The sequence below is a fragment of the Camelus dromedarius genome, chromosome 31, assembly GCF_036321535.1.
Source record: "Camelus dromedarius isolate mCamDro1 chromosome 31, mCamDro1.pat, whole genome shotgun sequence".
Classification (NCBI taxonomy): Eukaryota; Metazoa; Chordata; class Mammalia; order Artiodactyla; family Camelidae; genus Camelus; species Camelus dromedarius.
Window position 1 is genome coordinate 23,134,194 of NC_087466.1, and position 24,773 is coordinate 23,158,966.

General features: G+C 47.3%; 1 protein-coding gene across 1 annotated transcript in view; it reads right to left on the reverse strand.

Moving 5' to 3' along the window:
• TMEM132D (transmembrane protein 132D) overlaps positions 1 to 23,694 on the reverse strand; it is a 527,232-nt gene extending 503,538 nt beyond the window's left edge. Inside the window, exon 1 of the mRNA XM_064481313.1 lies at positions 23,322 to 23,694. Within this exon, the coding sequence (XP_064337383.1) occupies positions 23,322 to 23,400 (79 nt within the window). The 5' untranslated portion in view covers positions 23,401 to 23,694. The remainder of the gene's footprint in view (positions 1 to 23,321) is intronic.
• Between the last annotated feature and the right edge of the window lie 1,079 nt (positions 23,695 to 24,773).

A 24,773-nucleotide genomic window follows, 5' to 3' on the forward strand; every position in this document is an offset into this window, starting at 1 on the left:
CCCACACGGCCGAGATGCACCACAGAGACGGGTCCGCGACCTTTTCTCAATCCCAACCACCGAATGCACGCACGTCAACCCGGCGATCCAGCCGGTCAGGGCTGCCCCTACCAGGCGCCTGCTAGCAGAGGGAGGCATACACCCCTATCTGTTCAGCTGAGAAACATCCTGAAACACTTAGGAGAAATAAGGTCAGAGAGCGCCAGGCACCTGCCTCCCACGGTCGGCCTGCAAACAGACATTTTGACCTACAAACAGTAGGCACGGCTGTTCGAGAACAGAGGCTTAATTCTACCTGTTAACCAAACACACACACGCACACAGAGCTATAACCTAGAGCCTCATCCCGCAGCCGCCCCGCAGAGCCGTTAGGCACTGATAACAACCGATTTCGGAAAACTGACTCCTGGGTGTCAACAAACTGGCACAGAGACGGCTGCTTCTCCTCCAGGCATCCAGGGTAAGTTATTCTAATGTCTTCACATTAACCAACCACTCACTGTAACATCCACGCGTGAGGCTGCACGAATTTATCTTCAACCCCGGAGTAAAGACTGAAGCCTAGAATCTATCTTCCAGATGAGGGTCAATTTCTGTCCATTTCCCCCGGGAACTGGGAGCATCTGCATCCACAGAGCTTAACCCTCAAGACTGAAAATGAAGACCATCTATACCAACGTGGCTTTCAGCTCCGTTCCAGGAAATCCCTGTCCAGGAAGATACAGCTGTGAATTAATAAATATTACTTGTTTGTTGGTTTCAGAAAATTTCTGGAAACTTGACGTATGTGAGCAATTGATGGCTCACCTGGACAAAGAGTCCCCCTTTCAGAACAATGGATGGTTCACCGGGACTCAAAGCTCGGTGATGAAGTAACTGCGGATCCTCCGCCTCCCCACAAGCCCCTCACTTTACAAAGGTCCGCCTGACACCCACCCTGGAAGACTCACCTTAAGCCAGATGGGCTCAGACCTCAAAATTCTAAACATCCATCTGTGACCTCCCTTTTCTGGGCGACTACTGAGTGTTTCAGCAGGTCCTTCCCCTTACTGCAGCAGGCAAGAAAACTAGCTCTGCTTCGTTAGATGGTTTAACTGGGTTATACTGGAGGTCTTGGGGTGACGGATGTCTGCCACCTCCAGGCACTTCCCTGACTGTCGTCCGTGTTCTATTCTGCATCGTAGGTGGACTGAGCCCTGCACGTTGCCCTCCCAGGCTCCCATGTCAGCTGGCTGTAGGCACATCTGGACCAATGAAAGCCACTGGCAAGAGGCAGGAGGCCAGGGCTTCTGTCCCCTAACACAATGCCTGGGGTGGCTTCTCAGGAGTCAGCTGTATCTTTTTTCTGGGCAGCTCCAGCAGCAACTGCTTGTCCTGGAAACGGTACTGCAGGAACCTGTCTCCTCCCCGTAGAGATGACGGGGGTCCCTGCTGCAGCCAATCTCTGAATTTCCACAGGTTCGCCCTCCCTTATGCAGCTGATTTCTTCTACTAAATCCTATGTGCGGAAAATATATGACATGCTTTTTGTTTTCCTGGTTAGACCAAGAGGGATCCATGAAAGAATTTCACCAGGGTAACAAATGTCAGGAGACGAATCCCAAATGCCAGAGTTTGCACCCCATCCCAACATCATGGCCCCACAGCGTCTGTGCTTCAGAATCAAAGTCACCCGGGAGGCGTTCAGAGCTAGACCTGCATCTGGGCACCATGGCAAACCACATAAACCGGAACCTCTGGGTCTGTGTTCTTTCAAATTTGTTGCCTAAGATGCAGAGAACTGGAGACAGCATTACTCCCCTCCTAGCACTAACACCAACAGCAACAAAAAAAGCTGGATAAATTGCAGATTATTTAAGAGAGTTTCCTGAACAAAGGGCTGAGGTTGCAGAGAAATCAACTAGCCTGAAATCTAAGAAAAGAAAGTTTCCTTCAGGAAGACAAAAGACTTTTTGTTTTGCTTTTTGTTATCCTACTCCTGGGCGTATATCCAGAGGGAACTTTAATTCAGACAGATACATGCATCCCCGTGTTCATAGCAGCACTATTTACAGTAGCCAAGACATGGAAGTAGCCTAAGTGTCCATCGACAGATGACTGGATAAAGAAGATGCAGTATATTTATACAATGGAATACTACTCAGCCATAAAAAAGAATAAAGCAATGCCATTTGCAGCAACATGCATGGACCTGGAGATCGTCATTCTAAGTGAAATAAGTCAGACAGAGAAAGACAAATACCATGGATATCACTCATATGTGGAATCTTAGAGAAAAAAAAAAAGACAAGTGAACTTATTTACAAAACAGAAACAGACTCAGAGACACAGAAAACAAACTTATGGTTACCAAGGGGGTGAGGGAGTAGAAGGGGATAAATTGGGAGTTCAGGATTTTCAGATACTAACTACTATATATAAAACAGATAACAAGTTTATACTGTATAGCACAGGGACCTACATTCAATATCTTGTAGTAACCTATAATGACAAAGAATGTGAAAATGAATACATGTATGTACATGTCTGACTGAAACACTACACTGTACACCAGAAATTGACACAACATTGTAAACTGACTAGACTTCAATAAACTAATTAATTAATTAATTAAATGATAAAAAATTTTCTAAGATATTTCAAATGAATGGAACCGGAAAACAAGAAAGACAAGAGATGCCTTAAAATACTAAAAATGGACTTACCATATGATCCAGCCATCCCACTTCTGGGCACATACCCAGAGGAAACTCCAATTTGAAAAGACACATGCACCCCAGTGCTCATAGCAGCACTATTTAAAATAGCCAAGACATGGAAACAACCTAAATGTCCATCGACAGATGACTGGGTAATTAAGCTGCGGTACATATATATATTACCAGAAAAAAGAATAAAATAATGCCATTTGCAGCAACATAGATGGATCTAGAGCTCGTCATTCTAAAAGAAGTAAGCCAGGAAGAGAAAGAAAAATACCATGTGATATCACTCATATGTGGAACCTAAAAAAACAAAAAAGATACAGATTTTACTTACAAACCAGAAATAGACTCATGGACATAGAAAACAAACTACAGTTACCAAAGGGGAGAGCTGGGGGGGTAGGGGGGATGGATAAATTAGGAGTATGGGATTAATAGACACACACTACTATATATAAAATAAATAACCCACAAGGTCCTACTGTATAGCACAAGGAATTACATTCAGTTGCTATAATAACCTATAACGGAAGAGAATCTGAAATACATAAATGTATGTATGTATATGTATAACTGAATGGCTTTGCTGTACACTTGAAACTAACACTGCACATCAACTGCACTTCCATAAAAAATAAACTTAAAAAAAAAGATAAGAGATGAAACACTGGCTCACTTGTGGGAGAGCTTGGGCAGAAGAGACCCCCCCACCAGGTGCTATACAAGTGGATTCTGGTGGAAGACATGGACAACCTCATGACCAGATGGGGGAATTCTGGCAAAGAGATGGAAAGTAAGAAAATGTCAGATGGAAGTGTTAGAAATAACATAATGAAAACCCCACACAGTCAGAGATGAAGATTTTCAATGGTCTTATGCATAGACTTAAAAACAGCTAAGGGAAGAATCAGTGATAAGAAAACAAGTCATAGAAGTTAGTGAAGCTGAGGAAGGGAGGGTATGGCTGAGTGGTAGAGTGCAGGCTTAGCATGCACGAGGTCCTGGGTTCAAATCCCCAGGACCTCCATAAACAAACAAACAAACAAAAAACAAACTAATCCCCCAACCCCACCAGAAAAAAAAGAAGTCAGTGAAACTGAAACACTAAGACAAAAAAAAAAAGAAGGGTTAGAAATCAGAGCATCCAGGACCCATGGGACCACAGGAAAGAGTCCAGCAACCACGTAATTGGAACCCCAAGAGGGAGAGAGAGAGAAGCGACGGAACACGAAATATCTGAAAAAAGAATGAGTGCTGTCTTCCCCAAACAATGACAGCTATCAAAACACAGACCAAGAAGCTCAGAGAATCCCAAGCAGGATAAATAAATTCCAAAGAGTACATCTTGACACGTCATATCCAACATGCTGGAAAAGAAAGATAAAGAGAAAATTTTGAGGGCCACCCAAGAAAAGAAAGACATTACATACAAAAGAACAGAGATAAGGACTTCGGTAGACTTCACGTCAGAAGCTATGTAAGCCAGGAGACAGCAAAGTAATGTCTTTAAATAAATATTGTCAGAAATAAAGATATTTTCAGGAAAGTAAAAGCCAAAAACGCATTACCATCAGATCTCTGACACAAAATGTGTGAAAGGAGGCTCTTCAGGCAGAAAGACTATATAACTAGGCAGAAACTTGGATCTACCCAAAGAAATGAAGACTTCTGGAAATACTAATGGAGGTAGATTAAAAAATCCATTTTTTCTTATTTACATTTGCTCTAAAAGGTGACTGACCATACAAAGCAAAATAGTAACAATATCGTGGGTTTATAGTATGTATAAAAATAAAATAAATGACATTAATGAAACTGAAAGTGGGAGAGGGGAAAAGGAAATGCATTATTTGGAAGTTCTTGCACTGTATGTGAAGTGGTGTAATACTGTTCAGGAATTAGATTGCGATAAATTAGAAGTCTATATTGGAAAGCCTAGGGCAATCACTGCAGTGATTTTAAAAAGGTGTAAGTAATAGCCAAATAGTAGAGATAAAATACAATTACAAATAATCTTCCACTAACTAAAAAAACAGTCAAAGGGGGTGGGCACAAAATACAATTACAAATAATCTTCCACTAACTAAAAAAACAGTCAAAGGGGGTGGGCACAAAAAACAGAGAGAATATCATACAACTAGGCAGATGGTAGACTTTAACCCAACCGTATATAAAATTATTTGACATGTAAATTGTCTAAAGACACCATCTGAAAAAGAGATTGTTGTAGCGGATATAAAGTACACTCAATTATATGCTATCTGTAAGACACACTGTAAACATAAAGACATTAACTGATTAAAATCTTTTAAATGGGGAAAATACAAAATGTAAACACTAACTTTAAAAAAAACTGAATAGCTATATTAGGATGAAAAAACAGACTTCTAAATAAGCAACAATGTGAGAGGAAAAAGAAGTATTACATGTTTATAAAGGGGCTAATTCACCTACACTATGTAACAATCCTAAATATGTATGCACCTGACAATAGAACTTCAAAATACAGAAAGCAGAAACTCACATAACTAAAGGAGAGACAGAAAAACCTGTAATTATAGTTGGAGAGGTAAACTCCTCTCTCAGTCATGGAAGGAACCTGTAAACAGAAAATCAGTAAAAATACAGAATATAGAATATTTGGATAACACTGTCAACCAAGTAACCTAATGGACATTTATAGGGCATTCCACTCAACAACAGCCATATAACATTCTTTTCAGGAACACAAGGAGGAGTTAGCAAGACAGACTCTATTCCAGAACATAAAAATACTCAAAAAATAAGTGAATTAGCATCCTACAAAGTATATTCTCTGACCAAAATGGAATTAAATGAGAAATCAATAATAGAAAGGTATCAAGAAAATTCTCAAATATTTTTAAAGTAGACAGCAAACATCTAAATAACATACGGATCAAACAGGAAATCACAAGAGAAATTAAGAAAAAATTTGTAAATTGCATGAAAATAAAAGTATAACATGAAAATGTTTGAGAGACAGAGCCAAAGCAGTGTGCAGAGGAAAATTCAGAGCATTGGATGCTTGTATTAGAAAAGAGGAAATGTCTGGAAAAATGATCCAAGCTTCCATGTGAAGAGATTAGATAAAGAGGAGAAAATTAAACGTGAAGCCACAAAAGGAAATAATAAAGGTCAGAGTAGAAATCAGTAAACACGAAAAAAGAAAACAACAGATGAAAATGAATGAAAATTGAAAGCTGTTTCTTTGAAAAGACAGATAAAACTCTTAAAGCTCTAGCCAGACTGACCAAGAAGAGAGAGAAGACCACAGCTAACTGCAGAATGAAGCAGACGGCACCACCGCAGGCCTCACAGGCGCGAAAGAGCTCGTAAAGCAGTGTTACGGACGTTATTTCCATAACTTCAACAATTTAGATAAACCAGACCCATTCCTGAAAAAACACAGACAACCAAAACTCACCCAACATAAGATAATTTGAATAGTTCTAACACTGTTAATTTTTTTATTTTATTTATTTTTTTAACATTTTTTACTGATTAATAATAATTTTACAATGTTGTGTCAAATCCCGTGTAGAGCCAATTTTTTTATTTTTTTACATTTTTTATTGAGTTACAGCCATTTTACAATGTTGTGTCAAATTCCAGCGTAGAGCACAATTTTTCAGTTATACAGGAACACACGTATATTCATTGTCACAATTTTTCCACTGTGAGCTACCACAAGATCTTGTATGTATTTCCCTGCACTATACACTATAATCTTGTTTATCTGCTCTACGTTTTGAAATTGAGTCTGCAATTTAAAAGCTTCTGAAAAAATTTTCCCGAGTGAGACAGTCTCATTAGAAAATTTAAAAGTACTAGCACTGAATTTATAGTCTCCTCCAGAAAACAGAACAGGAGGAAACACGCCATATTTCAGTTTATGAAACTGACACTAACCTGAAGCAAAAACTAGACAAAGACAGTACATAAAAGGAAACGCAAAACCCCAAAACAAAATATTAGCAAATCACATACAGCAGTGCCTTAAAAATTGTACCGTGACTCAGCTGGGTTCATACAAGGAATGTAAGGTGACTCAATATTTGAAAACCAATGTAATCTACAACAGCAACAGACTAAGAAAAATCACATGCTTGTGATAAATGATGCGATAAAAAATGGTTCAACATCCATTTAGGATAAAAACTCTCAACAAGTTGGGAATAGAGCAGAACTTCTTCATCTCTATATTTTTATGAAACATACACATTTCATAAACCACATGCATATGTGTCTACAGGAAGTCTACAACGTCATAGTTAATGGTGTAAGCCTGAATGCCTTTCTCCTAAGACTGGCAATAGGGCAGGGATGCGAGCTCTCACCACTTCTATTCAACATCACAGGGAAGGTTCTAGTCAGTGCAAAGGGAGTTGGGGAAAGGCACACAGACTGAAAAGTAGGCAACAAAACTACATTCACAAATGACATGACTGTCCATATAAAACGCCCCCAGGAGTCTACCCAAAAACAATAGCTTCTAAAACAAGTGAGTTAAGTTTAGGATATAATGTCAATGTACAAAAATCAATTTTATTCTGTGTATTTGCAATTAAGTGTCATAAATTCACATTTGAAAAAGAATACTATTGACAAATAGCACCTAAAATCCTGGAACACTTTGGTAAGTATCTAAAACTTATGTGCTGCATCTGTATGCTGAAAATTATGAAACAGTGATGATAAAAATCAAAGAAAGCCATAAAAAAAAAAGAACAAAATTTTGCCATTTGCAGCAACACGCGTGGACTTGGATGGCATTACGCTGAGTGAAATAAGTCAGACAGGAAAAGACAAATACTGTATAATATCACTTATGTGTGGAATCTAAAAAATACAACAAACCAGTGACTATAACAAAACAGAAGCAGAGTCACAGATGACAGATGCAGAGAACAAACTCGTGGTTCCAGTGGGGAGGGGGAGTAGGGCAGTAGAGGGGAGGGGGAGTGAGAGGTACCGACTACTAGGTCTAAGATCGTAGCTTCACAGGATGTATGTACAACATGGGGAATACAGCCAACATTTTGCAGTAACTTTAAGTTTAGTATAACCTTTAAAAATTGTATTAAAGTTTTTTAATTAAAAAAAAATGAAAGCCTAAATAAGCTGTCAGATGCACCATGTTCATGGATTCGAACGTTCATTATGATTAAGGTGGCAGTTCTCATTATTGGGAAGGTGTATTTTCTGCAAGTTCAATGCAATCCCAGTGAAAACCCCAGCAGGATCTTTTTTTTTTTTTTTAGAAATCAAGAAGCCAATTCCAAAACTTACTTTGCAAATCAAAGGAACTAGAAGAGCCAAAACATTTCTGAAAAAGAACAAAATTGGATGGTTCACACTGCCTGATTTCAGGATTTCTCATAAAGGACGGTAACCAAGACAGAGTGGTATTTGTGAAAGGACAGACACACAGGTCAGGGGTACAGGACAGAGACCCTGGAATATGCCTACCAGACACAGTCCAATGATCTCAACAAAAATGTAAAGTCAATTTAAGAGAGAGAAATGACAGTCTTTAACAATAAATTGTGCTGGAACAACTGAGCATTCATATGTAAAAAAAACTAAAACTTGAACCTATACATTGCACCATAAACAAAAAATAACCCCAAATGAATCAGAGACCTCAAACCTAAAACTATTAAACTTATTAGAAAAACAAACAAGGGAAAAGCTTTGGGACCTTTCTTTAGGCAAATATTTCTAAGATATGACTACAAAAGCAATTCTATATTTTAAAAAAAGGTAAATTAGGCTTCATCAAAATAAATAAGTCTGCTCTGCCAAATATCTGTTAAAAGAAAGGAATGACACACTATAGATTAAGGAAAAAATATTTTCAAGTCACATATATAAGAGACTAGTATGCAAGATATACAAACAATCCTCAAAACTAAATAAAGACAACTCAAATTAGTTGCCCATTTTAAAACAGCAAAGGATTTGAACAGATACTTTACCAAAAAAAGACATGAAGATGGCAAGTAAGCCACTAAAAACCGCTCAACATCATTAGTAATGAGGGAAATGCAAATTAACATCACTAGGAGATACCATTACACGTGTATCAGAATGGCTAAAATAAAATCACAACGTGAAAACATCAAGTGTTGGTAAGGACGTGGAGCAGCTGGAACAGTGTATACAACACAGGTGCAGATGCCAAATGGTTCGATCATTTCTCAAAACAGCTTGGCAGTGTATTGGGATGTGAAACATGCAGGTTCCACACTACCCAGCAATCTCATGCCCAGGTGTTCACCTGTAATAGGAAGAACCAATCTGACTCCATGTTGGGTCTGTTCCTTTAGCTCTAACCCTGGGCTCTGTTCCTGGGGCTTGGTCAGGCTGGCTCTGCACCTTCTGTAAAAGAATGTTGCCTAGAGCCTGAAATACACAGGACAGCCCGTTCTCAAGGCTCTGACCTTCAAGGGTAGGACACTTCTCCATCATCTAGGGATAAAAAGTTGCAGAACAGAGAATAGCATTTGCCTTGTCAAGGGTTTGCAAGAACATCGTGACCTGACCTACATGGACAAAGGATTCCGACACCAAGAAATCTGCAGCAACCAACCACACCCCCTCCCCCTTTAGAACACAAGAAGACTGAATTCTAACTCAGGTAAGATGGTTCTTTGGGACACTATCTTCCCGGTCTGCTGGCTTTCCAAATAAATTTGCTCTTCCTTGCCCCCAGCCTGGACTCGGGAACGTATCTGACAACCTAGAAGGATAGCAAATGCGCTGTGCTGAGTGACATATGTCTATCTCAAAAAGTTACATACGATATAGTATCATTTATACAATATTCTGGAAAAAGTAAAACTTCAGGGAAAGGAAACAGATCCATGGTTGCCAGGGGGTGAGGGGAGGGACCAGCTGTGAAGGGACAGGAGAAAACTTTGGGGGTGATGGAAATGTTCTGTACCTTGACCGTGGCAATGGTTACAAGACTATGCACTTGTCAAAATTTATAGAACTGTACAAAAAGGTGAATTGTGCTCCATGCAAATTCACTTCAATTAACCTCACATTCCCCCCCAAAAAAATGCCTTTGACGAGGTTCCAGTGCACAGCCAGCACTCAGAATCCCCGCTCTCTCTCTGCCCCACGGAGACACATGCTTTTCCTTGATGACTTTGCTACACGGTTCTCAGCCTTGATTTCACATCAAAATCAACAGAGGAAGCTTTCAAAACCATCCACGCCTGGGTGTGACCACAGGCTATTCTGATTTCCTCGGGCAACGGACCACTGGAAAGCTTGACCGGTGACTGTAACCCACGCTGAGAACTGCTATCCGAAAGACAGTGGTCTTCCAAGAGGATTGCCTCTCTCAGTCCTGAGAGAAAACTTTCAAAACTATGTACCCACTCGCATATCTAAAATCTGATATCTATATTTTTCATCAGAGTTTCAACAGTTGCTAAGGATAAAGTTCCTAGTGTATTGTAAATCTTGACATTTAAATTAAACCGTTACATCACTCTTTTAAATGCACCCATTGGAATATAAATAACAGAATGACTTGACACCCACCATCATCCATTTATAAAATGTTTTAAAAAAATCTTCATTAACAATCAGAAATGTTAAATTGTTCCTTTTCCCCTAAACTCTTATTTCCATTCCAATTCCGTCAGAGCATTTCATCCTGACGTAACACACGTCTAATCCTGAATGTAATTTACCCATCATCGTATCACCTCTTCCTACGACAAAGACACAGGTGTGTATACATTGCACTTAAACTTTTCTATTTCTCCTTACTGTAAGAGTCTCAGCATTCAGAACTGTTCTCACACTGGCACTGTCACAATTGTGATGACCGCACAAAGCCACATAAATATGAGACACATTTTAATACATAATTTTTTAAAATAAAAAATTATTCTTTCCTTATAAATGTCCCTCTTAATGAGACGGGGGTGGGAGTGTTACGCTGCCTTGATTAAAGGAACTGTCTAACTGCATCTGGGGGGACTGTGGAAGTTTGAACACCTGGGAGAAATGCATCGTAGTGAGGTGCTAGATGGGTGCAAGGTACTTTGCTATTGCAAAATCAAAGACAGTGTGTCTGTATGTGTGATGGAGACAGAGGGACAGAGAGAAGATGAATGGGGTAACGATAAATTAATTTAGAGAGATCCGGCTTCAGAGTGAACACACACAGAAGCTGAGTATTTGCAGACTCATTCCTTTGAAAAGATCTCCACTCACATAGCCCTCGGAAGGTCTCTGCATCACCCCGCCACTCGTATGTCCTAGTTTTTAAGAGCGCTGCTCCAAAGAAATACATAGTGTAAAAACAAAGCAGTAAACAAAATCACGCCACTCCTTGAAACTGAGTATAAATATTACACAGCAGGGAACGCCAATTCACGCAGCATCAGGGCCCAGTGAAACGCAACAGGGAAGAACCAACGTGACTCCACATTAGACCTGTTCTTTGGCTCTGACCCTGGGCGCTGTTTCCCGGGCTGAGGCAGGCTGGTTCTGCACCTTTTGTAAAAGAACGTTGCCTGTAGCCCGAAATACACAGGAGAGCCCGTTCTCAAGGCTCTGACCTTCAAGGGTAGGACACTTTCTCATTCATATAGGGACAAAAAGTTGCAGAACAGAGAATAACATGTGTCTTGTTGCAGGTTTACGGGGACACCGTGACCTGACCTCCCGGGACAGGTGCAAGGACAAAGGATTCCGGCACCAAGAAGTTTGCAGCAACCAACCACACCCCCTCCCCTGTCAGTGTAAAAGGAGCCTGAACTCTGACTTGGGAAGATGGTTCTTTGGGACACTAGTCCCCCATCTTCTGGGTCTGCTGGCTTTCCAAATAAAGCCATTATTCCTTGCCCCAACACCTCGTCTCCTGATTTACTGGCCTGTCGTGCAGCGAGCAGAATGAGGTTGTACTCGGTAACAAAACACAGTAAGTGAGTAAAGCTCCGTAAATTCAAGAACCACAGGGAGTCCTGTCCACAGTTAATTTCCCCACTTTTGACAGACAAGCAAGCCCAGAGCACCAGTTCTCTAGGAGTTGAAGCCCAGGGATGATGTAATTGGGAAAATGAAGAAGAAGGAGTGTAAGAAGATGGACCGGGGGCAGACGGCAAGACCCATCCTGCCTGGGGGTGCCAGGAGCTGCCCAGCTCGGAGACGCTGCTGACCTGCCGAAATACCAGGGCAGCTCACCACTGAGGAGCGGCAGGGGAAGCCACAATTTTATGAAAATCTCCCACACTCAGAACATGGACAGGACCCTCCCCTGGGAACCCACGCAAAACATGCTGGAGAGCCAGGAGGAACCACCTGGCACTGGCTGTCAATCAAAAGCCACGCCTCTGACATCCGCCTGCAGGAGGACGTCACAGGGCTTTTTAAAAGCATTTCTTTCTTCCCCACCCGCTGAAGGCATATTACGCTCTATTGCTTTATTTCTTTCACATCCTTTAGACTCACAAGGCCTGCTTTTAAATTTCCATCGTAAAAGAACAATAATACTGCCCTTTCCCTATCAAAAATCTCTTCACCCCATCCAAAACAATCCCGAGAAAACTACTTTGGGATAGTAAAAATGTGACATTTGGCCCAAATGCACACTGCACTCTTCTGTCCTCCCCGAAGTGTAAATATTAGGTTATCTCTAATACCAGAATGTCCTGGAAGCTGTTCTTCTGCACTGTTGTAAGGTTACATTTATCTGGAGTCCAGGCAAAGTCGAACTCCCTAATGTGCACTCCCTAATCAAGGAAACCAAGCAGAACGCTCGCTTTATAGGAACCAGATACTTAGAACTTAAAGGGATAAAGCAGGACTCAATAGTAAGCTGGCTTTTTTTTTTTTTTTTACATTTCTGTACATCAAAATCACTGTTTTCCCTTCTATTGTTGACACTGCTCCCCTGAAAATGTAAATAATATTATTTAAGCTGCTGTCTCTCCCACTCAATAGAATTCTCAGTAGTTTCGCTGATACCACATTTCACAACATTGAATGCTTGTAAAACAAGAAACTGTGTGTTTCGATGCTTGCTTTTTAACAGTGCACCATGCAAATATTTATTCACAACAGTGATTTCCATTGTGCATACTTTTTACATCTAATTAAGGACTCTGAAAAATTATAATCATTGAAAACAAAAGCATACATTACATTTAAACAAACAGTCAAAGAATAAAGTAACTTCTCTGGGAGGGTACGGTTCTGTTCTGGGAACTGATCGTCTAGGCAAGAATAGAAAATTCGCTTTAAGGTTAAATATTGGAGAACATGTGAATATTTTCCTATTAGATTTAAAATGAAAACGACCCTACGAGTGATATATTGCCATTTCATCGGCCATCCAGCATCCATCGCCCCCTTCTTGGCAACAGTGTTCCAAATTATTTTTGCATAACCTGCCCCTGATCTTCGTATCAGGCGGTTTGGGTGGGTTCCTACTCGAGGCTCCAAAGGGGGAGCTCAATGGCTAAACTTGAGTCAGGCAACCTGCGTCCATCCCACCCTGCACTCAGTGACTGACTCAAGAAGGTGCACGAGGCGATGTGGGCTTCTAAGGGGCAGGCCCAGAACATTGATGGAACCCTTACAAGAAATGCTCTGCTTATTTACTGAATTTAGAGTAAAAAGGTGTAATTTCTGAGCTGGGGAGGCGTCTTGCTTAAATGAAGGGCAGGGTGTCTTAGAAGAGAACCAGTACAGTTAAGGAGGAGCAAAAAGATGTTAGGTCCTTTTGGCACCATGTGAGCGCCCAGATCAAGCCTTGCCTGACGCTGGATTTCTCCCCTAGAATTTCAGCTATGTGAACGAGCACACTTCCTTTCTCCATTTGGCAGAGACTCTTCACGTTTACCCAATATATACACGCTCTTCTACATTTCCCAGTCCCCCCTGAGGTCAGATGGAAGCCGTGTTTCTAATGTTGGTCAGTGAGATGTGGGTGCAATGAAGCCATTTCCAAACTGGACCTTAAACACATTCCACATGATCCCCTAGCCCTCTCAGCCCCTACTGTCACGTGTTCAGAATGGCATAACTAGAAGATCAAAGAGAGAGACTGGACTCTAACGGAGTAAGAAACAAGCCTTTCTCACATGAAGCGACAGAGACAGGGCCATTTACTTATCACTACATCATAGTCTACCCATCACACTAGTCTGTCCTCACTAACGCAGTCCTCAGGCAATTTTACATTTTTGCTCTGTACCTGCAACCAAAATATATCTATAGTTATTCACCACTAGAAAGGGTTTCCTTAAATAAATAAAACTCAGGCAGAATTCTTCCATCCCATCCACGGCTTCTTAGGGGTTCTCTTATACACTCTGCTTCCTATTCCAAAACAAGGATGCTCACAGCTTAAGACCTGCTTTGACTTCCTCCTTCACAGCATCTGTTAAACACTGACTGAGGACAGTAATCCAGGGGCCTTTGGGGATGATAAAATGGTAGCTCCTCTTGAGAGCCTCCGGCTCAGAGAAACCCATGGAATACTTACAAATCCCAGAAAAGGGAGAGACTGTCTAGAAAGAAATCAAAATCACATCAGCCATTAATTGAGCATCTGTTCACCAACATCAGGACCAGAAACATCAGAAACATACAAGAAGGTCCCGCCTCCTTCCCACGGTTCTCTTGGGAAGAGAGAAGTTACACGGATGGTCTCTGAACATGACTTTCGGCAGTGTCACCAAAATCAATTCTCACAAGATGAGAATGTCTTTGGATATGGAAGGCTGGCACATTTCACACCCAGGGCAGGTCCCTTCCGGTGCGCCTTCTTGAGCTGAAGAGGCTGGCGTCCTCGGAGCAAGGCTGGCAGGAGTCTCCTGATGCTCAGGGTTCAGATCCGGCTTAGGCGCTGCTGACTACTAGATGCACCCCTTTGAAGCCCGGCGGGAGGCCGTGAGCAAGGGGAGGCACAGCCTCGGGTGAGGACAGCCCCTCCTACTCACAGGGAATGGGAGAGTGCTTGGTTCTGTCAGGAAGTGGTGTGTCCAACCCTACAGGCGCTGAACGGAAGGCAACAGTGGCAGCTGGACACTGTGGCTGGGGGTTTCCGCCTGCTACCGCTGTCCCCCCTCCAAGCCTGGGGCCCTGGAGCACCCGGCGGGTGCCCCCACCCCTTGCGCAATCCTGTCTCGGCCACAGCAGATGCTGTTGTCAGCAACTGAGAGCCTCGGTCAACACGCAACAAGCACAGTCCACGGAAAAGACCTCTAAAGCGTCCCAAGCGGAAACCAAGGCTGCCGTTCCTTCCTTTCCCCGCTTAATCAAAGACTCTTGTCCGTCTCTGTATTCCGGGGCTAACCAGAGACGAGTGGAACCTCACGTCTCGGTGTCGCCCACTTAGAAGCCGGCAGAACTGGTTTCTTCTTCATTGCTACATCCTCAACCCACTGTGTTTATAACTTGCTCTCAAAAATAAGTTAGATAAACAGATCTGAGCCCTCAATACCCAGAACGAGCGACAGTCCCTGCTGGAGACACAGTAGGAGAACTCGGTTGATCGCGGGGCTGAACTTGGATGTTTTATGCTGCGTTAGGCAGCGGGGACCTCTGAAACTCCATCGACGACAAAGAATCAAGAAATTCCAGGTTAGAATGTCTGTCCAGCTGTTGTTTTGCTTCTGTTCTGTAACCGTGATTCCCAAACAGTTCATCCGGGAGGGACTCCATCTTGCCAGGTGACTAAATCGCATCCTCCCCACCCCATTTCTAAGTGCACTTTCTTTTTCCCTCAAAACCTCCAGCGGCAGTCTCCTCAGCTCCCCGTTGTCTGCTGACCGAGGTCCTCTTCACAAAGCATCCCCGAAACCGCCTGCTGTAAGCCGCCCCGCCTCCGCCTCTCTGGCCCCGGGCTCCCTGAGCTCGCCTGCTCCAAGCCCTCAGCCCGTGGGCGGCAAGGCCTCCCCGGCACCGGGCCGCACCTGGGGGGAAACAGCTTTAGGGCCTCAGAAGCCACATCTTCCACCTGACTCTCTCCACAGCGCTTTCGCAGTACTTCTCAGGGACGCCAAGGCACTCGGCGAAGGCTGCGGAACCCAGCGGACACGGGCACCGCCGTCGCTGAGAGCGTCGCAGCTCAATGAAACAGAGGCTTCGTGCATCGCCGATGTCACAGAGGAGAATAGACCTGACTCCGATGTCGCGGAGGAGAAGAGACCTGACTCCGATGTCGCGGAGGAGAAGAGACCTGACTCCGATGTCGCGGAGGAGAAGAGACCTGACTCCGATGTCGCAGAGAAGAGACCTGACTCCGTGCTGGACCTGCTCCTCTGGCTTTGACCCTGTGCCCTGTTCCCAGGCTTTGTCTTGCTAGCTCTGCACTCACGTTAAGATACAAGTTGCAGAACAGAGAGTAACAGTTGTTTTGTTGGAGGCTTTTGCACCGCTGCAGGAACAAAGCATTCCTGCACGGAGAAGGCTGCACCAACCAACCACACCCCCTCCCCTGTTGGAGGGTGGGGCGGGTAGTATTAAAGGAGCCTGCACTCTGACTGGAGCAGGACGGCTCTCCAAGACGTTAGTCTGCCATCCTCTCTGTCTGCCGGCTTTCCGAATGAGTCGCTATTCCTTGCCCCAACAGCTCGTCTCCCGGTTTACTGGCCTGTCCTGCGGCGAGCAGAATGTGTTTGGACTCGGTAACACTAACACCTGGACACCAAGACGCAGCCCTTTTGGAAAAGGCCTTGCATATGAACTCTCCGCCGGTACTCTCTGGCCCAGGAATTAAACAACCGTGGCTCTCTCCAAGAAAGCAACTCAAAGCAAAGACCACGCACAAAGATAATTACGTCCTTGTAAGGGCGGAAAACTATAAATTATGTAATTGTCCAACAGGAGCTGAAACTTCTAAGCTACGATACAGACATTAAAAATATATTCGTGATGCATTTTTAAATCGTGAGGAAATGCTTATATAAACATCTGAACCCAAAAAAGTCAAAAACCAATTATGCGTCCCAGAGACAGCGCGAACACAACGGGTTTAAAAATTCATAGAAGCAGCAGCTAGAACGAAAAGGCATCAGAATGGGAGGCAGTCGTCTCTGGGTAGCGAGATGATTTATTTTTACCTCTCCTGCGCCTCTCCTGCACGTCAGGATCACTTTGAAGTAGCTTACAAAAAAATCAACGCGCTGGTCCAGAATAAGGAGGCCAGGAAGCCGACAAGAGAGACAGAATGGGGAAAAGAAAACAAAGCCAAGGATGAAGTTGAGTCACAAGACGTGTCTCTCAAGTTCCCAGACTTTATAAATAGCCAGTTTGGCTCGGCGACTCCTAGGAGTTACAGCAAAGACAGACACGTAGAAACTCACTTAGACAATGTATGGTGCTCACAGGATGAAGTGCAAACTGCTTCTCAGGATAAACACTGCTTTTTCTTCCCACTGGTGCAAAGGCCTGAGAAGTATTCCCCACCCACCCCCACCAATGCCGTCTCCCTAATTCACTCACGCTTGTCGTCTGACATCAGAAGTCCAACCCACCAATCCGTGTGCCTCTCAGAACCCAACTCTCCCCTTTTAGAAACAGGAAAAATATTTGTCAGCCATTGCCCCACACGCTTCTCCCTCATTCCATGCAATTTCACCCACCCTTTTAGTTGACGTGGAAGAGGCCACGTCGACCCTCCCCTCCCTCAGGGCCCGTGGGGAGCAGCTAAGCGGATGCATGAGGGGGTCACAGGGACGGATGAGGGGGTCACAGCTCGGCGAGCCCCAGGGCAGGTTCTGCAGCTCGCTGGCCTGGGAGACGGCCACACACTTTCACAGCCTCACATCCACTCCTCCACCCCAATGGCAGTCCTGGAATTGAAGTCTACGTTTTAGTCTCTTTTAGGTATCACTCCTGATTGCTGCTGGAAAAATGAAGGCTGAGAAAAAATTAAAGAACAGAATGTTCATGTATTCATTCGTTCACCAAACCACATCTAGCCGCACGCATCCAAGCTGAAACTCCCCGGAAACCCCTCTGCATTCGGGCTTCAGCAAGCCTGGCACCGTGGCGGGTCCTTGCCTGACATGTGGATTTGCTTTACGTTAGCAAATACAGTCACCACAGGCAGAACGTGCAACCGCTGACAGCGTGGGCCCCGGCATCAGAACTCAAACTCCCTCCATGCTTAGCTGTAAGATCTTGGACAAGTTAACTTCACTTCCCCGAGTCTCAATTTCTGCCTTTTTCAAATGGGGTTAATCACAAAGCTGACGCCGTGGGGTGAGTCTGCAAATTCACAAAAATCATTTCCATCCATCACTCAGCCCAGTGCGCACCACGCCATCATCACTCTGAAATTCCCTGCCATTAATATGGACCAAAGTATTCCCCGCAGCACTTTGAATTACAGGAGGAAAAAAAAATCCCAGCAGCCAACCATCTCACGGCGGCACGAAGTTTCTTTCAGCAACAGTCTACAGCCTCAAGCATCCTTACACATTCACGGAACCCCGCGATGCCCAAAATCAAAGAGGGAGAGAAAGTCACGCAGAGGCTGCCTCTACAGGTGCTGCCAATTTAGGAGAGGAGACAGAAAATAGGTTTAGAATGTCACCCCCGGGGAAAGCTGAAAAGTGCCCGCCCCCCAGAAAGATACCCGGGTCCAAACCCCTCCAACCCGTGAATGTCACTATACTTGGGGAAAAAGCGAAGGGGTCTTGCAGGTGTGATTAAAGTTAAGCTGGGAGATGGTCTGGGTAAACCCGGTGGTCCCTAAACGCAGCCATGTGGACCCTTCTAAGGGGGGGGGCAGGAGATCTTATACACAGAGAAGAGGAGGTGTGAGGACAGAACCGAGGAGGTGGGAAGACACCAGCCTTGAAGCTGCAGTGACGCTGCCGGGAGGGAAGGCCTCGGGGCAGAAGCTGGGAGCGCGCGGCACAGCCCGGAGACGCCCTAAAGCCACCTGCCACCTTAATTTAGGCCCAGAGACCCTCCAGACCCGTTCAAGAGTGAAGCTCTGCTGTTTTAAGTCCCCGCATTGGTGGGGCTTCATGGCAGCAGCCACAGGAGACGGACAGGCCCTCTGGTGCGGATCCGTCCGCACCCTCCCTCTGCTCCCCAGCGCGGCCTGCGAAGGGGCGGCTGCAGGATCACCACCTGCCTGGACGATTCTGGGAGGGACAGAGGCGGCTGTGCTAACCTCAGCAGGACGGCAGGCGTAACCAGGGCAGGCTGCAGATGCCACCACGGCCGTCCTGACCACTGCCTGTCCCTACCCTTCAGGCAGGACCAGCAGGTCCACTGCCCGCTTGGGCCGACCCCACGGGCCCTCTGTGGACCCGGGATGTGTACGCGTGTCTGCTCCCTCCCGCGCGCACACACCCCCGCCCTGTGAGCACCAACCCATCTCTCAGATGCTCGAAGTCAAATGCCCAGGTTTCCGCATCCAGAGACGCTCGCTCTGTGCCTCCAACACATCACAGTTGCAAGTTTACATTCCTTTATAGAACATTCTTACATAACGTATAATTACATTTTTATATAATCAACATTTTTCTCTATCTGCTGTATAAACTGCCAGCTCTGGGAGGGCAGTAACCTGGTCTGGGCGGGTCTTTCTACCGCGCTCCTTACGGCCAGCACAGTGCGGGGTGTACCGCTGGTGCTCTGAAGGCAGTCACGGTGACACAACACGGAAGGGGGAGGGACCGAGGAAACCAGAAGAGGAAAGGAAGAGGGAACGGAACAAGCAACTGTGGGGTTTTGAGCTCACGACTTAAAACCACCACGGAGTGACGGTCTGTGCACTTCACAACCTAGAGGGATGACTCTGTAAACTGTCCTGGGTCTAAGGACACTTTAGCACCTCCCTAACCCCGTGTCCTCAGAACACTGGCACGCGGTTCCTGCAGAGACCCCTGCTCATTGAAAGCCTGTGGCCTTCAATATGTGTTAAATGAACATATTTTATGGCTTTATGGATGAATAGATGGATACACGGATGGAAGGATGGATGGATACATGGATGGATGCATGGATGGATGAATGGATGGATGGAAGGATGGATGGATGCATGGATGGAAGGATGGATGCATGGATGGATGGATGCATGGATGGAAGGACAGATGGATAGAAGAATGGATACATGGAGGGACGGAGGGATGACAACTGGTTGAATAAATGGGTGAATGGATAAATGGATATATGAACTTAAAATATAGGGTGAACAGTAAACCCAAAGGACCTTAAGGCCTTAAAGACATCCTGTAATCTATATGCCAATTAACTATGTACATTCAAATGAAAAAACAGAGAGACAGACAGCAGCATTGGCTTCTGCAATGAGGCAGGTCTGGAGCCTTTGTTTTGCCTTCCTTCGTCTCTTGGCTTTCAGAATTGAACTAAATCAAACAGATCCTGATACTTCAAATTCTAACTTTCTATGCACATAAGCATTTTTTTTACAAAATCATATTTAGTACTTAACTTTTTAATTCAGAGAAAATGAAACCTTATGGTCTCCCTGCTTCCTAACCTTTTAACTTTGACAGGGTTTAAACGTAAGCCGTAAACTCTAGTCTCTGACTCTCTGTCTGTTTCTGTCCCTCTGTCTCTCTCTCGCTCACACACACACAGCAACGTGCTCCCTCCTGAATATGTCTTCCTCCCCTGAGAGCCTGTGCAAGGTGTCACTGTGAACCAAAGGCCCCTCCAGTCCAAGGCTGGGGGAGGACACTTCCCAAAGCAGACGTGATGTTCAGCCACCCGGGTGCTTCACTTCCGACCTCAGGGGGACGCAGTGACGGTAGAAACGCTCTGCAAGAAGGTGCCCCAACACAGCCAGTGCCCAGGAAGCGCGCAGCACAGCCCGGAGACGGCCCCGCGCCCGCAGCTCCCCTCCCAGGCCCTCTGAGTGTCTGCTGCTCACCGGCATTTGCAAGAGAAAATAGCTCTGGGGGGTGCAGGTAAGGGTCACGACCAGCATCCCAAATGTGGCCCCTTCTCAATTCTGTACGTCACATCTACCTGGCTCTCTGCTCATCTCTAGTCTCACTCATCTGTCTTCTGCCCTCCACTTTCCATGCTCCCGCCCCCTCCCAGGAGGTGAACAGCAACACATAAAGACATCTGCAAGCCTGCCCAGCTGTGACCTGCCTCCCGTTCCCGACGGAAGAGCAGACCCTCAGCGTGAGACGCAAGCTCTCTGCCAACCCGGTACGAGGCCGCTCTCCAGGAAAGGCCGCCCGACCACGGGGCAGGGGACACTTGTAGTTTCACAGTGGTTCCTAGGTCCCAAGGGATGGAAGTGCAAGCACTGAGATTTTATTTCTATTTGTTTTTCAAAAGATCTCGACGAGCTTGCTCTGTGACCCACCAGTTCCTGCTCATAAAACTGAAACGTGGGTGAGGTTCCAAGACCCGAGCCTGGCATTAAAGTGTGCACATCTGTTCATTCGAAGCTTTGTGTTTGAAAAGCATGAGACCACTACGGTAAAAATAATGTGCGAACGCACGTATTTAATAGTTGGCAATAATCTCCATTTTTCCATCCGACCCGGACAAACGAGGCACTTTGGAGTGTGTGCCTATGTATATGTTTACTTACAATTAAAAACCCTCTTAAATGTACTCCATATTCGATTTTTCAAGCTGGTTTAGAACTTTCATATGATTGGAGAGTCCATGAGGGGAAAGGAATTTGAGAAAGAACTGAATGGTCCTTGTGTTTAGAAATCACATCTGCGCCATGAAACTGGACACAACCGGATGGCTTCTAGGGGCGCTGAACCCTTTCCTGCTCTTCGACGCACTATGGCACTGACTTGCCTACCGTGGGCTCGGGAGTCTGCAAACTGCTGGGTAGAATCCCCAGCCCATCACCGCTTCGCTTCTGAGCACCTGGGCTGAGTTAAGGGCTCTGAATTTAACACAAAATATGTCCTCGGCTGGGCTGACACCACCATCTCCCAAGCTAAGACCTCCACGTCGGAGTTCCTCATTTCCAGGACCTCTGCAGTGTTTCCACTTGGAAAAGTTCAGGCGTCTCAGGGGAAACAGTTCTCTTCCACACGGCTCAGCCTAATGAAGAAATCAGGACAAGAACTATGTGCATAACCGAGGAAACACAATAGTTAGGCCGTGTTCGCAAAGCTATTCTGTAGCTTCTTGTTATTGCAGCATAAAAGCACCGGAGCCTGGTCCTAGGATAAAACCAAGTGACGGCCAATAAACAGCACGCCTCGGAGCAGCACGCAAGGCCGCTGGGCTGCTGCTGCTGCTGCGGACGTGGGCTTTTTTGACCTCACGTCTGCCTGGGTTGGATTCATTGAATCCATCAACCTTTCCTTCTGTTTTCTTGTGCACAACGCAAATCCCCGAGGCTCCAGTCCCCGGAACGGATTCTAGCTCATAATTAGGAGACGTGAGCCCATTACGACTGCACTTGAAGAGACAGCCAGACAGGGTGGGCACCCATCCCCCTCCTCCTCCATCACGCCAGCACAAAACCCCGGCGTGTGAACTGTCTATTGTCAGATCTAAAGCAACACAACCTCGGCGATGCCAGAAGAGCTCAGAGAACAGAAAATTCCTGTAATTAAAAGGCTCTGTGCATGATAATTGGCTTTGAAGTTTGAGAGAGATCGCATCTCAGAAATCTTCTCAGAAAAATCTGTTTACAGGGATTTGGGGGCACACACTGGAGACGGCGAGGATGCTCTGCTTCTCTGCTAATATATTTCTCAGTAGGCAAGAGACTCCTGGGGGGAACCGCACATAAACAGAGTCCTGATCAGTCAGGAGAAAGAACTGCTGGTCCTTCCTACAGTCTCCTCTGGGAATCAAATAATTTCCCTTCAAGGAACCCGTGTCCTGAGCTCCCAGACTTGCTGTTCCGATGACAGAGATGGTGACAGAAGGGAAGGCAGACAGAGGGGAACCCCTGCCCTCCTCACAGCTGCAAGTCAGTGGCCCTGCTGCGATGACTCAGGTGACAAGTGTGGTTTCAACTCCGCGTCCAACCTGCATGGATGCTGCCACGGACCAACGGCCACGGACGGCAAGAAGAGAGAAACCTGCCCCTCAGACCTCTCTGAGAGAAGCTCGGGCCCACCTCTCAGGGGCTGGCCGCACGCCGCACGCCCAGCTGCCCAGAATGCACTCAACAGCGTTCCCTCACACAGGCGCGCTCTGGAATTATCTCCTAAGAAGTCTGAGCCAGCAGGAAAAGTCAAGCCCAAATTCCAGAAGCTTTCCAGGAGGTCGTTTCAATCGCTTCCTCTGGCATCTTGCTCGGCCCTCCCAGTGCCCACCTCCCTTTCCAAGGTTCTTCACGGCCCCCTCCCCGAATGGAAAATGCTGCTGAGTGGGCAGGACTCTCTCTCCTCCCTCAGCAGCCTCGCCTGGGGCCTCCCACCCAATACCTCTCAGGAGGCACCTGATGCCAAGGGGCCGCGGAGGACCTTGGCTGCCGCACGCGCGCGCGCACACACACAAAAGCTCGCGCACAGAGACATAGGCACGCGTGCGCGCGCAACCTTCCTCCTGGCCACCCCCATCCACACACACCCTCCCACACCCTCACTCCCAGCAAAGTTAGTCCCGGGGCCAGAGGTGGCGGCGGCGTCCCCTCACCTTTAGAGAAGAGGGCGGCCAGGCTGATGAGCACGGGGGACCAGTGGTGCCACAGCGTCCCCATCTCAGAAGCGCACATCCTGGAGACCCGGAGCGCGGATCCTCTGCTCCCCGGCGCCGTCTGGGCGAAGAAGACACGGGCGCCAAGCCCCCGGAGGGCCGGAGCGGGGCGGGCGGGCGAGGGAGCGCGGGGCTAGGGGCGCGAGCAGCCGCGGCGCCCTGCGCCCTCCTCCCGCCAGTCCATGGCCGGCCTGGAGGCGACACCGCGCGCCGCTCCGGAGTTGCTCTCCCGAGTCCAACGCGCGCGCAGGCAAACCCCACCTCCCTTTCACCCCCACCAGGATATTTTTATTTTCATCCACGCGGATTTGTTCCTTTCGGTTTACCCAGCGAGGATTGGCCCCCAGGTAGCCCCCAAAGGGCGCCTCCGGGAGCGCGGGGACGCAGGCGGCGGCTCCGGCGGGGCTAGCGCGGGCGGGCGGCGGGGCGGCGGGGTTGCGGTGCCCGGGGCGCGGGCGGAGGCGGCGCGGGGGCCCGGGGCCAGGGGACCCGGCGCCCGGAGCTGCGCGGGGCGCCCGGGCGCCCGGCTCCCATCCCGCCCGCCGCGCCCCGGGGCGCCCAAAGTTTGGCGGTGCGCAGCCGCTCCCCGCGCCCCGCCGCCCGCCTGGCCCGGCCCGGCCCCGGCCCCGGCCCGGCCTCCGCTCCGGCTGGCGGGGCCCTAGGCGCGCGGCGCCCACGGCCGGCTCCGGGGACGCAGGGCTGCCCCCGGCGCCCGGGGGAGGCGGGCCAGCCGCGCGCGGAGGAGGACCCGCCGGCCCGGGCACCTCGCCGCCCGCGCGCCGGCCCCGCTCCGCCGAGACCGCATCCGGCACGGACGCGAGCGCCACGCTGCCCCGTGCGGGCTTGGGGTTTGCCTGAAAATTTGGCTTTTTTAAAAAAGCCCCACCCTTTCGGAGTGACAGCTGTGAGCCCCAATCCGCACAGCGGATCCCGCCTCCCCGGGTCTGCACCGCCCCCGCCCCCCGGCCTCCCTCCCCGCGCGCGCGCGTGGGAGGGGGCTGTGCGAGGCGGGCGGGGGGCCGGCCTGTCCGCCGGCTCCGGGAGGCTTGCGCCGCCGGCTCTTCCAACAGGTGTCAGGCCATTTGCCTCCTCTTCCTCTTCAAAACTCAAGTTCAGGGCACGTCCTCCAGCCGAGGGGTTTCTAAGGCTCTCCGTCCGCCTGCCTGTGAACACACGGTTGACTGTAGAGGGGTCCTCACCCCGCACTCCTTCCCCCAACCATCTCAGGGTAGGAGGGCCTCAGACGTGCCATCCCGAGGGTCGTGCTGCCCTCCCCCACCCCCAGCCCCCATCCTGGAATGACCACCAAGTCAGTGGTCCTAAAAGAATGCCATCTTGACTCCCCGCTGGCCCATCTGGAGCTGGGAATGGATCCCTTATGCGCCAACGTGG